Source organism: Plodia interpunctella, chromosome 23 (genome assembly GCF_027563975.2).
Source record: "Plodia interpunctella isolate USDA-ARS_2022_Savannah chromosome 23, ilPloInte3.2, whole genome shotgun sequence".
NCBI classification, from domain to species: Eukaryota; Metazoa; Arthropoda; class Insecta; order Lepidoptera; family Pyralidae; genus Plodia; species Plodia interpunctella.
This window is the reverse complement of record NC_071316.1, coordinates 750,520-767,874: the sequence shown is the minus strand read 5'-3', so window position 1 is coordinate 767,874 and position 17,355 is coordinate 750,520. Positions and strand designations below refer to the sequence as shown.

Genomic DNA, 17,355 nt, shown 5'->3' with positions numbered 1-17,355 from the left:
AGACAAAATAACTCAATAACTTGTTAATAATAACGAATACGATATATTATCTCTGTTTTCTAATGGATGGCTATTTTCATTATTTATTTTATGGCAACATTTGTGTGTAATGCCAACTAATAATGTGTCACTGTCAATTCATTGATGTAATGTACGTACACGTACCTACTTAAAAATCTGATTGAGTAAGGAGTAAATAAAAACGATTTGTTATTGTATGTCCAATCCATTTAGTTCTTTGTTATTCAAATAAGTTAAAAACAATTAACTATTTCTTGTGAAAATATATCATTCGTCGCTATTCGCTGAGAAACTTTTAAAATGCCGAAAGTCGTGTCAAGAAGTATTGTTTGCTCAGACACCAAAGATCAGGAAGAATACAATGAAACGAAACCGTTGCATATCTATTACTGCATTTGCGGACAAATGACCCTTATCCTGGACTGTACTATAGACCGCTTGCCGCTGCGGCCAACGGACGGCGCGCGCGTTATCGACGGTTCCAAACATGCACACAAAATCACATCAGACCCAGATGAGACCATTTACTTGAAGCGCGAAAAAGGCATCGAGAGGCAGTACAGGATGAAATGCAAGAAGTGTGCAGTACCCTTATATTACAAGCACAACCAGGATAACAATATAGTTTTTATTATGCGAGGGGCGTTAGTGCAAACGGCAGGCGAAAGTGGCGTTACTGACATCTATAAGCAAGTCGCTTTGACTCAACCCAAGAAAATTATGGTCACAAAACATACAAAGAATATGGGTAAATTCAGTTCTGTTACTGTTTCAACTATAGATGAGGAAGAAGATGAAATAGAAGCGAGAGAAGTGGCCGACAGTTACGCAAACAATGCCAGGATCATTGAAAAGCAACTCGAGAGGAAAGGAATGAATAAACGGCAAGCAGAGACGCCTGTACAGACTACAGAAAAGAGAGTGAGAGGGACTTTGATTGATAAATAAATGGTTTTATAAATTACATTATTATTTATTTTATATGTATGGTCATTTTAATGACGAATTATACAATCTTGACATACCTTTATGTAATATTTAATGTCCTTCATAAATTACATAATTTTACTTTCAAGTGTATGTTAATTTCATGATTGTATCTCAATTTTAAGTACCTACCGAAACTAAGTATAGAAGTCACTTTAATACCTATGTAGACAACTGTGGGATTACTTTTCAGAATTATCTGCGTCATGGATGTGTATCCCTTATGTATTGTTGAGTTTATATTTTGTGCACAATGTATTTTTGCATGTCTATAAATAGTGAGTGTTAAGATGGCAGAACCAAGTCTCCAATTCAGAATATAGCACATCAAGGTGTTTGTACTATAAATGTACTATTTGTACCCTTAACCAGACATTTATATCTCTAATGGTAATAAAAGTACATGAAGAGGTCCCTGGTCCCGCCACTTTAACACACACTTCTTCTGGAAACGCTAGACAGAGGCAGGTTATTTACATCCGAAAACTTAGTATATTATGTACTCCACTTGCAATACAATTGTAGGTACCAAATTGAAGTTACGTGATTAAAACATTGGTCCCGCCATTTTGATGATTTGTGTTTTTGCTGAATTCATATGAAAAACGTTAAAACTAAAGAAAATTTTTATGTGGAAAATTAGTACTCTCTAAGTACATAAACATGTGTAATTTTGATAGTCATAATTTAAGTACATCAAAAGTTATCCATCATTCTTAGACTCCGCGATCTCCGCATCTAAATATCTACCTACCTACACACGTAACGCACACGCTTGTCAGCTTAAAGCTGGTAGTGTAGACTACAATTAATAATAATAATAAACGTAAGTACACAAATAAAATTGGAATACCTACTTAAAAACAAGGAACAAAAATTTCATTTTATATTATTCGTAATACATTGTTATTTTTGAAATGGATATAAATATGCAGAAATAAAACAGCCCAAAGTAGTTTCGATAAATGTATGTATATTGATCCCCTCCTGTTGATTTTAGTGTATATATATATACATACATTTGTCCCATTATTGATCCCACTCCTGTTGATTTTATATATATTAACTTCTATATTAACTTTTGATGTCCAATTAGGTATATAAAACGAAAATTTTGCTCTTTGTATTTAAGTAGTATCTAATTTCCAATATTCTAATTTCTAATATTCCAATTTTATTTGTGTACTTACGTTACACTACCAGCTTTAAGCTGACAAGCGTGTGCGTTACGTGTGTAGGTAGGTAGATATTTAGAAGCGGAGATCGCGGAGTCTAAGAATGATAGATAACTTTTGATGTACTTAAGTTATGACTATGAAAATTACACGTTTATGTAGTTAGAGAATACTAAGTTTCCACATAAAAATTTTCTTCAGTTTTAACGATTTTCATATGAATTCAGCAAAAACACATGATCAAAATGGCGGGACCAATGTTTTAATCACGTAACTTCAATTGGTACCTACAATTGTATTGTAAGTGGAGTACATATGTAGTACTAAGTTTTTGGATGTAAATAACCTGCCTCTGTCTAGTGTTTCCAGAAAATCCCGCCACATTGACGTCAAAGTGGCGGGACCAGGGACCTCTTCATGTACTTTTATAACCTTTAGAGGTACAAATGTCTGGTTAAGGGTACAAATAGTACATTTATAATACAAACACCTTGATGTATTGTATATTCTGAATTGGAGACTTGGTCCCGCCATCTTAACGCTCACCTATTAATAGATGCTATAATCCAGACCCAATTTATTTATAAATATCCGATTGTAACCCAGTTATGCGTAAGGGTTTTGTGTGTGGATGTGGGTTGTATGAACTGAAAATGAGGCAAAATAATTTTTCAAATTTTTAATTATATGAAAACAATTTTACAATCTTTTAAACAATAAATATAGATAGATAATTAATTATGTTCAATTTAATATGATTGACGGAATAAATATATCTTTCTTACGAATTCCAATTATTTACATAATTATATACAATCAAGTTATGCTAGCCACCACGCTAGAGTATAAAAATGTACTTAAAAGAATGAATATTGGATAATACGAAGTTTTGAAAACTTAATTTTTTACAATATTTACAATTTTGTCTTCTTGCAAATATTACATTTTGGAAATGTTAAAATTCAATAATCATATCCACCATTAAAATCAATAAGTTTATAACAAAGTTGTTAAATTTTATAATAGAATTAACAATGATGATCTAAAGGTTAAACAATAGAATTTAAAAATTTATTAACAAGGGAAGAATATAATGATATGAAAATTTTAAAACTTTCAAAATAAAATATATTGTGCGTTTTTATGGATCTCGTTATTGTAAAGCAAAAAGTTTTAACAATGCAACATGGAATTGAATTGAATTTTGAAAATATTGGCACCTGAAAGAGATAGCCGGAAGAATCAAGGTATTATCAATATATTAGACCCAAAATGAGATAGGTATACAAATATAAAATATTAAAAACAATATACACACTAAGAGGGGTTACAGAATTACCTTGCTCATAAAAAGTTAACTTTTTAACAAACTCCCGTTCCTATCCATCTTTGTAAAGAAAGAAAACATACGGACAACATCTCGTCTTTATCCTTTACGGGGGAAACAGAGCTAAAGGTAAATATTTTTAATAAACTATGTCTTTGAGCGTTTGGTAGCTTTTTATGAATAAGATGGTTTAATGTTAGAAAGTTGATTATTTTCTTAACCCTAGAGGAATGTGGCTCATGGATGACCAGGTAACTTCCTAACTACTTCCATCAATAGTCAAAAAGGGCACTTACTAGGGGACACTTTACGACAATATACAGCTAATTGTAAAATTCTATAAATTGTAAAGAAATCCTGGAATCGTACGAAACGGAATTTTCTAGATTGTACTGGGTAAAAGTACACATTTTACAGACAAAAGTTATTTGTGGACTGGCATTGTGACGTATTAGATACTTTATTAAAAAAACATTATTTTGTCGTATGACAAAATGGCGAGATTCCGTTGAAAAGTTAATATAAACACCACCATTGCCAGTCCCCAATTATTCAGACTTGAATTTAGAATATTTTATTTTCAATGTCATTATTGTATGATTTTATGATGACCATGTGCTATAAGTATGTGTGCTATCGAAATCGACTTATCGTAAATGCCTTCGCGTAGCTTTTCATAGGTAACTTGTTTCTATTTTATTTCTGTTTTGCATTTGCTTGCACTAGCTTAGAGCCAGGATCCATTGCGTCCACGCAGTACGTTACGGCTCCGTTGTTTTCCATAGGTTTTGACTCTGACGTATGTCGACGTGCAGAGTCTGCGTTGTTCGTCGACGGATCTAATCATGGTTGCTGTCAAATTGTCTAATTGCTCTTAACAGATTGTGCTAACTTGAAATCAAAATCGTATTTCTAATGATTTTTTAAAGTACCTAGGTAGTTCTTATTCTCTATTTTATGACTTAAAAATGACAATAGCAATCAGCAGTTAAAGGGAGTTGTCAAAATTATATGGAAGGCCATGTTCCCAACATTCTGATTTCTATGTCCCAATAGGATGTAAACGAAAAGCTCAATTTCCGCATAATTATACTAAGTTCATAATTTTCATTATAGACAGACGTGGAGGGCAGGATAAATACCTAGTTATAAGAAAGTGAATGTTTGAATTTAAAATTAGTAGTAGCTTCTGGTATTTAACTACAGAATGATGTTCAGAGATGAGCTTTCTGTGGCATTTATAAAAATATTACAAATGTAAAATATCAATCACGTTGTATAACTTGTACAGAAAAAGTTAATATCAGACTTTGTATTCCCACACTGAACTATCCCGCTGGTGGGTTCGCGTTGACAAGATTCATAGCATCTTACCTATGTTTGTACACGGCTGTATTCAAGCACGGGAATTCAACTCACAAACCATAGTAATTGTAACACATTAAATCTATTACGAAATTATTTTTGTAACACATATCTAGATGTTTTAAAGTTGTTTTATAATGTGTTTTTACATGCAATTACATTTTATAGAGGGATTTAATAAGTTAGAAGATGTCAACGTTGTTTATAATTTAATTGAACTTCAAAAGAAGTTGTTTTAAATAAATCATCGATATTAACGACATTCATGTCACGACATTTTCTAACTGAATTTTCTTAGTCCTACAATACCTACATTTAGGGAATAAGTACAGTTTATAAAATAGTACATACCTACAGTAAATAAAAAAGAATAACTAAATAAATTGATTATTTTTTCAAAGTAATTTATAAACTGTACCTAACCTTCAAGTGCTACTGAAAATTGTATTCCCACATAAGGGCTAAGATATAGTCAGTACATTTTTCCTACAGGTATTGTCACAAGGATCTAATAAAAATTGGAAATTTAAAATTTATGAATTTGTAACTTATATTTTGAAGTAGATTTTATGCTACTTCTGATATAAGTAAAGTTCTGTTTTAAGTATTCTTTGTTGCCCTGTCATTTCTAGTTTTAACCTATTTTTCTTTTCGCATAAAATTACAAAATAGGTAAAGATTTACCTATTTATCTTAAACGGGTAATTTATTAGATCTAAAAAACATTTGAACTCGTACATTACCTATATTAATAATTATCTCATCACTATTATTGTTTTTATTTTTGAGATAATTACCTTCTCTCTCAAAATTCGCAAAATTTCTAATACCTTACGTCCATCTACTTTAGAGATAAAAAGAGGATCGAATTTCAGACGCGAAAATGCGGCCAGCCAATAGTTTTCACTACGATCCTAATTTTTCTTTACAAATATTTTCATAACGTACGCTATATAACTACAAATCTCACTGTGTACTCATGTTATCGATAGTTTCTAGAACATTGCCAATTCATACCTAGCGTAATTACCAAACTGTCTGGTCATGGTCAGGATACAAAATGTAACAAAGGTATTTTGAGCATAACATTGGAGATAAAAAATATCAGATGATAAAATACGGTATCAATTTGAGTTCTCTAGACCAACACTGGTCTTCGCTTCCGTTTTCTCCTGTGATGATGGCGGCATTTTTTTCGGATCGTTGCGGCGTCTCCGCCATCTTGGTTTTCTGCGCAGACGCTGGGCGCGCGCTGTGATTCGGCTGCTGCTATAACCGCTTGTAAGGCGGGGGGGGCATTGTTGCGGGTTGATGATAAGGGTGGTATTGGCGGGCTAGGATGTCGCCCTAGAACAGCCCAAATAGTACCCTATACATTCATTTTAGACAATCAATAGGGGTTTAAAATTAAGATTTCTACAAAAAGAAAAAAAGATGCGGTTTACAGCAAAATCTTCTAAATACAAGACGCAACCAAAGAAATAACTGGATTAATGCGGTTTAAATACTTACAACTTGGGGCTGCTGGTTCTGCGCTTGCTTTAAATTTCTCTCTTGTACCATTAGCTGATGCGCCGCTCTACAATAAAAACGAAGTTTATAAAATAGTTTTTTTGCCTTAAGATCGTCAACCATTGAGAATAGTTATTTTTTATTAGAAATTCGTACCTATCCATTTGTTCTTGGGTCATTTCAAGCGCTTCTTGCATTTCACGGGAGGTATTTCTCACGAATTCAGGATCGCAATATGCAGCCAACCCTTGTTCGGCGAGTACCTAAAATTGAATTTCTAGATTGATGTAAAAACAAAAGAAGTTCATAAATAATATAGCGATTTGTTGACACCAAAATTAACTTTCGTAATGTAGGCATTTAAAAATGCACTAAGGTGATCGCACTAATAGATAAATAAACAAATATATTAGGACAAATCACACAGATTGAGCTAGTCCCAAAGTAAGTTCAAGACTTGTGTTATGGGATACTAACTCAATGATGCTATATTTTATAACAAATACATATCATACATAAACATCCAAGACCCGGGCCAATCAGAAAAAGATCATTTTCCATCATGACCTGACATCGATAGATCTAATCTCGGGTTGTCATCAAATACATTTATAAAATTTATTCACGTACCCTGGTGACCAGGCTCTCCGCTGAGCCTACCACGGGCACTGAGGAATTGTTTCCGCGAGGGCTACCCGGCAGAGATATGACACCACGGCCAGAGCTATCGCCTCCTGCAACATTAATATTTTCGTTAAAGTTCTTATTATTTACATAGATGACGTACTCCTGTCGTCATGTTGTAACGGAATTGTGAATTAAACAATGTGAATCTTTAAATTTATGCATATCGAGAAAAATTAAGAAATTATCTATGTACTGCTTTTACTTCGAATATAATTATTTAATTTGAATTATACAGTTGCTTTGTATTACATTACTATCACTATTCTAATTTTCTAAAAAAGCTTCTTGACTTGACGCAATCTATATTTATTCTAAAAGCATGACTGAGTTGTTAAATATGTTTTCTATTTACAAATTATCAGTTCTTGTGATTAATTAAAATTTTCGTGCAAATTTCAAAAGATGCTTCTCAACAAAATGTTTTCTAAAAGCCTCTAAACTTGTTACTATCTTCTAATGCATCTATAGCTTATAAACGATGTGTTAGATACATGCTGGTATAGAAATTAATGAACTTAGTAATGTTTTAGTTAAGATTTATCGTTATAAAGGTTAATAATTGCTTAACAATCATTGATTCGAACGAACCTATTTTTCAAAGTTATTTAATTTAATAAATAGTGCAAGGGTGTTCGAGGGTGTGTAATGTGTATAATTTATTATATTAATGTAAAAATTGCAATCGTATGATGAGCAAAAGCATGTGTGTGATTGTGTTTTCTTATACCGTTTTATCCTGGATCATATCAGTTTCCCTGAAAAGCTTGAAATATCAGTGAATTGTGGTAATTTTTCGCTACCTTCTAAGCTTTCTTCGCATGGTTTGTAAATACCAAACAAGTTAAAAAAATATCTGTTGCCTAATAATAATTTCGAAATATCTATTTAGATTTACAATAATATGACAGTAATAAACAAATGCAACCACAGAAGAAAGCTGTGAGAGTGGTGCAGACCTGGCGAGTGCGGGCGATCTAAAAGCCGGGCGGCCGGCGCATGCGAGGCCGCCGCCCCCGACGAGGCGCTGCGCACCATCCGACCTGACACCGCCGGTTTCATCGCCCGCAGACTCCGCCTCTCCCCTCCTCTGCAAACTCTCTCCTTTGCACGAGAAAATGCAAAGGGAAGCTTCGCTGCAGCATTGTAACCATACAACGTCATTGTCTTCGATTCCGTTGTGGGCGTACATTCGCTTGCCAGCATTGGTGATATCTTTGGTTGTATAGTATTATCTATCGGGTTCGGAGATGGCGTTTTATCTTCCGGCGACGCTTTTCTTGGAACTGTCAATTTTTCCCTTGACGATGTCGAGTCTTCCGGATGTATTTTCTGTCTGGAGACGGTGGGCGATGGCCTTACGGCGTTCTCGCTTGGCGTTGTTAGGTAATTCACACAGCCAAATGCTAGACCGATTTGGCCGAGCATTTCTGGATAGTTGGATTTTTGGTTACTATTAGTGTTAATACGTTACCGAAATCCACACGTGGGCAGTGAAATAAAGTAGTAAGTGTTAAAAAATGTAAGTTGTTTAAGAGTTAGTTTCGGGTGCTGAGAAAGAGAACAATCTAAATCGCAATAGCAAATTCACTACAAAACCACACGTGACTACCTTCGTAAATAGCGTTCTTTAGATCGTTTGTGGTTCTTCTGCAATGTAATAAGCATATTTTATTCGGATTCTAGTTATGAGTTGATTCGAGTTCATAAATTAGATCATCTAGTAATTGTTATAGTTGTCCATTAAAACTTTAAATACTCACTCTAGCACTTGATATATTTTCTCCGATTCACCATTGAATATCAGTGGCCGTAATGGTATTTGTTCTTTTGGTTGTCCATTTGCCCTAAAATTAATGTTTAGTTAATTCAATGTGCTGAAATATTTATGAATATCTCTTTGATTTTGTCAGTTATGAAAACCGTGCTATAACTTACATGTTTGGTGCCATAGGTGCCATAGGTGCCATTGGTGCTAGAGGCAATGGTCCAACTCCATATTCTTTCTGCATCATCGAACTCAAATGATTGCCAACGCCTTCTGCAATAAATCGAAAAATATCATGAACGAAGATAATGATGTTAGCATTTTACCTAGTTGTTATTATTAAATTTTATACCTCCTGGGCCTTCGCCTGGTTTTCTGTGTCTATGGAAGTGTCTGTTGGGTCCATGTCTTCGAATACTCGACCAAACGCCACCGAACAACGAATGGTTTCTCTGCAAGCAATAAATAAATTAATGCACATAATAAATTAATGCTATACCGCCATTATTGTATAAGATTTTCTTGAAATGTACTGCTATATTTTGTTGCCTCTTCAACGTTATCGGCATTCCATGATCTACTTCTGAGAATAAATATCCTATCTATATCAACCATTACTACTCATTTAGTAGCAATATTTTTCACATTGGCGATGACTAACGCCGCACCAACTTTATACCCAATCAGATCATCTACTGTACTCACCCTGTGCATAGGAACATCAGATTCTGTAATTATTTCATCCAAGTTCCCTGATATTGCTCTCTTCAATTCAGGGCCAGCTTCGTGAAGAGTACGGAGCCCTGCTTGTAGCGTCATCTGGTGATTTTGTTCATCATTTTGTCTCATCTCTTGCTCCTTTCTCTTCTTGAACCTTTATTTTCGAACACATGACAGAAAATTTATCAATATGAGGAGATTTATTATTAACTTTTGTAAATACTCACTTAAATCTTTTAATAGTGCAACTATAAATGGCTATAACTAATTAAATGAAGTGTATCGACTACATTGTCTCTAAATTTTACAATATAGTATAAGCATATAAGTTTTATTTTTCTCTTTTCTATAAAAGTGAACGAACAACGTGAGTAATTATTGAAATCTAAGAAATGTTCTCGTTATATATTTCTAAACGACTTTGATAATAAAATAATAAAGCTAATATTATTTGTGCCAAAATGTTTATAGAGATATCAGTTTCATTCATTGTTGTTCTAATAACTAAAATTATTTTGGGTATAATATCACAAAAACACAACAAGTATATAGTATAGGAACAAAAATTATCGAAATAAGGGAAATTCAGTATCAAAAAGTCATGCTTACTGGAAGCAAGCCGCAGATAAAGAGGGGCAAAATGTTTATCAAGACTATTACGGTGGTCAATTTTATTTGTATTTAATTTAATAGTAAAACATGCAGGATGTCATTGACAATTTTAATGTTGCTAACGTTTACTTGGTTTGTTATTTATAGACTTTACTCGTGTATTAAATCTATTTCGTAAAGGGCCACTGTAGCATTGAAAATAAAAACACTATCAAGGGTACATTCTTTCTCCTAAATAACATACTGTTCCTTGCGTTACTTACGCGTGATTCCTATGAAACAAAAATAAATGTGTCAGTGAGAACCAAATTCAACAAAGAGTCGTGGAAAATGACAAAAAATACAAAATAATATCAACAATTGTTGTACAAATTTTCGTTCGTGATGCCTTTAACTTCCTCATTTTTAAAGGAGACGATAAAAATCTTGACATAGATACATAAACCTCCATCTGATGTTTGATCCAAACAATCGATTGAAAAAAAAAGAAAAGTGGCTTAACATTATAGAAAAAATAGATAAAAATAATATAATTATAAGTTAAAACTTCTCACTCGACTGCATTGCACGTGACAAAAATTTCTTCGCAAACAAAAAACATCTGAATTAATTCAATAAAACCTTGGAACTTAAATTGAAGTTTACACCACTTACCTTCTAAAATAGTCTTGTATGAGGAATGTCGCGTAGAATTTGCCCACAGTGATCTCGTTGGGGTCTCCCGGAGGAGGCACGACTTGATCCAGTAGTTTCGGAGACGTCCGCTTCCAAATTTTCTTTATAACTGCTCGTAATTCTGTATTGCAATCGTCTATGTTGCCTGCAAAAGTCGAATGAACAAATTTTTATCTATTTACTATTTATTAGAAAAACAAATAGGCATATAAAAGATATATCCCCTTAGTTTATATCACTTACACCTTAATCTACTTTGAAAAAAGTCATACAATATATATTGTATATAAAACATGATATATCTAGATGGTGCTATTAGTAAAAAATTGTTAACTGTTTAATTTCATGACTGAGAAGGGGGACATAATAGTAGAAAAATATAAAATTAAATAAAAAATCCTACCTTCAGTTTTGATTTTCAGCGAAGTTCTCACAACCGCAAAAAGTGTCGCATTAAATAATACAGTACCGTCAGAATTTAAAGGCATATTCATAGACACGAGACGTTTGCACGCCACTCTGTGAGGACAAAGTTTACCAAAACCTGAAAATAATACATAAAATGTTAAAAACAAAAATATACACTATAACAATTGATAACAAAAAGATGTAAAGACCTGAAATGCTAAAATTATATTATTTGATATAATAACACTAACAGCAACAGTAATAAACGGGATGGCCGACTTACCTAAAGGTGGACTAATTTTTCTTAACAAAGTAACTACATCTAAATGTTTTATTCTCCCTTTTGCATCGGGATCGTATTCACTCCATAATCTAAAACAAAAATATTCATACGTATATGAAGAAAGAACTTTAAAATTGAAACAAGCTACTTGAACTCACAAAATACCTTATAAATTCATCTAAGTGGTGTGGTCCCAGTATTGACCAGTCTCGAGTTAAATAGTCAAAATTATCCATAATGACGGCGACGAATAAATTGATGATCTAAAACAAATATTATATTAATTATTCTATAGTCACTGAAGTTATGAAAGTATTGTTAGTACAAAACATACATAAAAATGCTGATAATCATAAGTACTTGTATAAAAACTTAAAGGCTTACCAAAAACGAGCACAAAACGTAGAAAGAGATAAAGTAAGGAAAAGCGAGCACGCTGCCGCAGGAGCCGCCGCCGTCGTCACCCTCCTCGTCGTAGTTCTTGTCGCATTTCACGTCGGGCTCCGGAGACACACCCATCATTATGTCTTGCCAGGCTTCGCCTAAAATCAAAACGGAATAAATATCCAAATAGTTCAATAGCTGAAATTTTTGAAGCATTTTAAATATCTATAATTATTGTAAGTACCTATGACTGTATTAAAATACAATCATTATCATGTAAACCAATATTGTAAGACATCATATTATAAGAAACGATTATTCCTACTGTTACAATAACAATCACATTTGCCTTAATTTTCCACAAATTATGAAAAAAGAACACTGAAATATACCTTTTATATATTTTTACAACCTACCTGTTGCAGATCTGAATAGCACTAGAATGGCTTGTGGAAACGTCTGAAAGTGATTGTTTCTCGTGATTGGTGTTTCGTCATCTATTGCAATTTTGCCGAATACCTGAAATGAATTCCACCGATTTTATAATATCCAAAAATTCTTACATCTGCAGTTTCAAAAGCCATTGTGTTATAAAGTTCTCAATTGGAAAATACATTTTGATAAATAATACCTTGGAATTACGTGTACAATATGTAGAGTATTTTTGCCCCTTTTCCTATTTTTGTATTCATCATCTTAAAAACTATTCTGTACACTATCATACCTAGATACGATAGTGTATCCTGTACGAGTATATCAACAACTTTATCCTTATCTGCAATCTCTCTCATCTGAGCGTATTCCTGGTTTATTATTTATTAAAAATACATTTTAGCTGATGCTCATTGAGAACTTAACATTTTTACAGTACCTGCATCCCAACCACAGCATATATGAAGAACAGCATGAGAATGAGCAGCGCCACGTACGGTAGCGCCTGGAAGGACTTAATGAAGGTCCACAATAAAGTCCTGATGCCCTCCCCCCGCGAGAGCAGCTTCACCAGCCTCATCACTCGGAATAAACGAAAGAAGTTGATTGAGGGGATCGAACTCTCCTGTGAAGCGAACCAGTGACGGTGAGTTACTGTTAGTATGTAGAAATATTGTTTTTAGATGATGAAAAATAGAATTAGTATGTCATCGTTATGCAGTGATCAATAAATGATAATGAGTGTAACTGGTGATTGTATTTGTTCTGGAATCTTTTATGTAGAGGAGAAACTAAAGGAATATTTCCCACTATCAGATTTCTTATTTTTTCTGATGAATATAGCATTTTCGTTTAAATGACAATAGTGCCATTTTGTGTCGTGCTCCTTCTATCTTCAAAAGGTTTTGTTGACTATTGTTAAAAGCGTTACTGTCCCAAATGTTGTTCATACACCAAAAGCATAGACATTTCTTACGCGCTATTATGACAACATCAAAAGCAGACAAATCTAAGTAGTCGTATTTTCTGTACTTATTGGTCATAAAACTATTGTAAGGTTGACGTGTGTAGCAATGTTATACCTATGTATCTTATCTAATTATCTAGATTTTGTATGTAATGTGTTCTTTCTAGTTTAACTGTTGCGTGGAAGCTTGTGTCTATCAATATGAAATTGTTGGAGTTAAACTATGTGTATTATATTTAGACTAAATAAATATAAGACAGTAGTGACAGTAAGTCTACATACTTACTGCTAGATACCAACAATTTTATATTTGATATTAATCTTACCTTAACAACATGCGCTCTTGGCAATCCACTGCCCTGAAATCAACATTTTCTTCTTCAAATTGCATCTTAAAAAGTGAGAGCATTAGCATTTGCCGTTATTACAACATCAATATTGTCCATGCTCGGGACAGTAACTATTGCGTCGCTTTTGAAATTATCACTGAAGTATATTTTTTCCAAATTTTTGTATGTATAAAAAATATATACTATTTTTTCGGTATTTTTGAACTAATTTTGTACAAAGTTCATGCTTTTTTAAAATTAAACATATGCTTTTAACTCTTATTTGTGATTAGACTTATGTTACCAAAGCTACATATTTTTATTTACTTTATGTAGTTAATCTCATTACTCTATATTTATTAAGTAAACAGTTACGTAAATAATTATAAAGTCAATGTAAAGATTTCATTCAATGATAACTTCAAAAATAGACTAATTAAGTGAGAGTGATTCTCTAAACATATGTACAGGTGCGTAGTGTGGGTTACCTGATTTTTCAATTCGTTTACTTGTGAGACTACGATGTCTATTATACTTCCCAATACGATGATGAAATCAAACGTGTTCCACGCATCTCCAAAATAATTCTAAAAAATATATTTATATATATTACATATTACACACCTAAAGACAATAACATCTTAATTATAAAATAATAAAAAAGGAAAGGTTTTATTTGGTGTTTAACACAAAATGTCGAAGAAGTTTGATATAAAAGTTAGTTAAAGAATAAAAATATCTGATACAATGATATTAAATACTTTAGGGTTAGAAAACAACAAGCAATCAGTAAAACAAACGCTGATTCTTACCTTAAACCTAAAGGCAGCCAGTTTGAATATGAACTCTAACGCAAAAACGGCTGTAAATATCATATTGAGCATGTCCAGAGCCTTGCTGTACTCCGCAGGCTGGTTGTGGTACTTCATCGCTAGGGTGATGGTGTTGATCATAATCAGCATGAATATTGCATACTCGAAGGGCTGAGACGTCACGAACCACCATACTTTGTATTGGATTCGGTGCTTTGGAATATATCTGAAAACGGTTAACATGGAAGAAACTAATTGTTACAATTTGTATTGACATGTTTTTCTATTTTATCATTTAATTTAATCCAATGGTCGCAGTAGTCGCGATGAAGGAATATTCAACTAAATTATAGTAATTTTTGGAACGTTAAGCAAGTTACCTTCTGATAGGTTTTGCTTTCAATGCAAATTCTATACAGTTTCTCTGGTTCTTATCTAACTCACAGTTCTTGTACTCCTGTTCTCCCTCATTTTGGAATGTCACTATGACGAAACCGACGAATATATTTACCTAAAAAATAAAATATATTTCACATTCGTCATTTTCGTTTCAAGTCATGTTTAATAGAAATAATTAAAATTGGAGATGTTGCTTATGAAACACTAATTATTTTTGTATGATGATAATACTTAGTTCCTTATTTGCTCAAACGTGTGCTTTTAAATAACAAATACATCAAAATACAATTACACAAAATTTTAATATCAGTTTTTCTTACCATAAAGAAGGCAATAATAATAATATAAATGATATAGTAGGCTGCAACGATTGGACGGAAGTTAGTAATAGGGCCACGATCCTCTGCATTAGAATCAATAGAAACATACAATAATCTGAAATATATAATGAAATAATTATAATTACTTACATAACATCTCACTCCAGTCATAAATAGTATTTACAAATAGATAATAAATCATCAAGATATACTAACCCAGGCCATCCTTCAAATGTAGAAACCGTAAAAAGAGTTAGCATTCCTTTCATAACATTATCAAAATGGAAATCATTTCTTTTCCATTCCCTGTCTCTAACTACGTAATTACGATTTTCAAATACTAAATAAGTTCCCCTAAAAATAAAAACACAATTTTATTATATTCCCTTAAGAGGTCCAGATTTCAATTTTAAGGGAAATGTTTTAATATAAGTTATGACCAAGTAATCAACAGTTAAATATACTTACTGACATTCTTCCTCTGTCATTTTAGAAATGTCATTACACCTAAAAAATTTACCCTGAAACAAAGTGTCCAATAGTATTTTTAGGAAAACGTGTGAATACATTCATGAACATGCAACAACTATATATCACACCATCAAAATGTGACGTTAATGCAACTGTTTGGAACTACATGGGTATAAGATTTATGTAAAGATGTAGACATTATTTTTATGAAAACTAAGCATAATAATGAATAAAAATATTTTAGAAAAGTAACTTATTTAATAAGGTCCTGTAGTACTTCACATGCGATTAAGTGTCTGCAATGAATTAATGAAACGAAAAATTAACAGCGAAAACATATCACTAAAACTTAACAGTCATGCTATTTGAGACCTTTTAATTTTAAATATTTACACATTAATAACATATTGATGCAATGTCCACGATTGAAAAGTGCCTTGTGTTAAAAGAAACGGATACTTCTTGTTTATGATATAATAAAATAGTGTTTGGATTTTAAAAGGTCTCATTCTAATAAACCAATCAAATCCATCGAAAGCTCACCTTAAACAACTGTACACCGACCACAGCGAACATAAATTGTAATAAATACGTAACTAGCATTATATTTCCTATTGTCTTAATGGCTACTATCACACATTTAACCACATACTGCATTATGGAAGTTAGTCGGGCATACGTTACCAGGGAAGGGTATTCCATAATTGAACACACCAGCACGCCAGCGGGACATAAAATAGGGGACAAGCAAACCATTTTAATTACATGGGACATTTACATAGGACGTAAATAGGGTATTCTATCTTATTAGTTACATTACGGGGCTAATAACCTGTTAGACCTACGAGTAATTTAAGTAAACGCCAAGGTAGGGGGTTGGTTAATTTTAAGATACTTAGGATCTGTATACACTTGCATATGTACACTACACCTTTGGGTCTAGCCTCATAGTTTTCATGCTGGTATTTTCTGCTAACAGCTCCACGTTTTGTGAATTTACGATTATGGGAAACTAAGGACTCTAAATTATTTTTTCTAATACACGACACGTTACGTCAAGCCAGTTAACGACTAAACATCCAAATGAATTTAGTTGTTTTTTGCTAAACACATTTTACAGTACAACACTTTTACTTTATCTAACAGATACACTAATAACGCCTTTATTTGACGTTTATTTTAAAGAAAGCTATGGAAAAATTTGAAGATTCGTGTTTAATCATAGTCACAGAATATCGTAGATAAAAAATGAAGATAAAGCTGTGAGAATCGGTCGAACAAGAGAAATAGAATCAAGATTAGAAAGTCAAGAATCGGATACCCAAAGGTGTAATCGAAAGTTGAGAAAAGTGATAGTATAGTAAGTAAGTGTTCACTCAGTGTTTCCACACGTGTATCTGTACTTTGGGAAGTTTTAGGCCGCGTTTCAACTGAAACGGAGAGGAGCGAAGAACAGCAGTGAAGCAAGGTCAGTGTTATCACTGAAGCAAGGTGGAATGAAGCGGCACCATTCGCCTGCCTGTTCAACCACAACTAACACATTACCCTGTACTTCCCACTACCCCGTGGCCTTTAATCTGCACCACAATACCCTGTTATCATCCCTCCTTGTTTAGCCTACATTGGAAGATTCCGAGCTAGTCAAGCCGACCGGATCAATCAAAACAAACAAATTTGATGTGCACTTCCTCGTATTGTTTAGCT

General features: G+C 33.1%; 2 protein-coding genes across 16 annotated transcripts in view; one reads left to right on the top strand and one right to left on the bottom strand.

Moving 5' to 3' along the window:
• The first annotated feature begins 131 nt into the window (after positions 1-131).
• LOC128680201 (uncharacterized protein) lies at positions 132-985 on the top strand. The gene has a single exon (XM_053763155.2). It carries the CDS (start codon positions 322-324, stop codon positions 967-969), a length of 648 nt encoding a protein of 215 aa, XP_053619130.1. The 5' UTR covers positions 132-321; the 3' UTR covers positions 970-985.
• Positions 986-2,847: 1,862 nt separating this feature from the next.
• Positions 2,848-17,355, bottom strand: part of LOC128680199 (muscle calcium channel subunit alpha-1-like) — a 60,865-nt gene continuing 46,357 nt past the window's right edge. For 3 of the 15 annotated variants that reach the window (XM_053763140.1, XM_053763138.1, XM_053763141.1), the window contains exons 24-47: positions 16,195-16,302; positions 15,649-15,701; positions 15,397-15,534; positions 15,181-15,295; positions 14,842-14,972; positions 14,462-14,687; positions 14,138-14,236; positions 13,647-13,679; positions 12,793-12,978; positions 12,338-12,440; positions 11,922-12,079; positions 11,703-11,800; positions 11,538-11,626; positions 11,250-11,390; positions 10,826-10,991; positions 9,545-9,713; positions 9,192-9,291; positions 9,010-9,112; positions 8,835-8,918; positions 8,031-8,524; positions 7,018-7,121; positions 6,544-6,650; positions 6,388-6,454; positions 2,848-6,244 (exon numbers count right to left, since the gene is read on the bottom strand). In XM_053763140.1, coding sequence (XP_053619115.1) covers positions 6,014-6,244; positions 6,388-6,454; positions 6,544-6,650; positions 7,018-7,121; positions 8,031-8,524; positions 8,835-8,918; positions 9,010-9,112; positions 9,192-9,291; positions 9,545-9,713; positions 10,826-10,991; positions 11,250-11,390; positions 11,538-11,626; positions 11,703-11,800; positions 11,922-12,079; positions 12,338-12,440; positions 12,793-12,978; positions 13,647-13,679; positions 14,138-14,236; positions 14,462-14,687; positions 14,842-14,972; positions 15,181-15,295; positions 15,397-15,534; positions 15,649-15,701; positions 16,195-16,302 — 3,303 coding nt within the window. In that variant the 3' untranslated portion in view covers positions 2,848-6,013. Of the gene's footprint in view, positions 6,245-6,387; positions 6,455-6,543; positions 6,651-7,017; positions 7,122-8,030; positions 8,525-8,683; positions 8,722-8,834; positions 8,919-9,009; positions 9,113-9,191; positions 9,292-9,544; positions 9,714-10,825; positions 10,992-11,249; positions 11,391-11,537; positions 11,627-11,702; positions 11,801-11,921; positions 12,080-12,337; positions 12,441-12,792; positions 12,979-13,646; positions 13,680-14,137; positions 14,237-14,461; positions 14,688-14,841; positions 14,973-15,180; positions 15,296-15,396; positions 15,535-15,648; positions 15,702-16,194; positions 16,303-17,355 lie in introns of those variants that run through there. The other 12 variants (XM_053763139.1, XM_053763146.2, XM_053763143.1 and 9 more) reach the window with 10 other exon arrangements.

What these genes read in the sequence shown, in the direction of transcription:
- LOC128680201 (XM_053763155.2), top strand. Translation starts at nt 322, where the DNA reads ATGCCGAAAGTCGTGTCAAGAAGTATTGTTTGCTCAGACACCAAAGAT.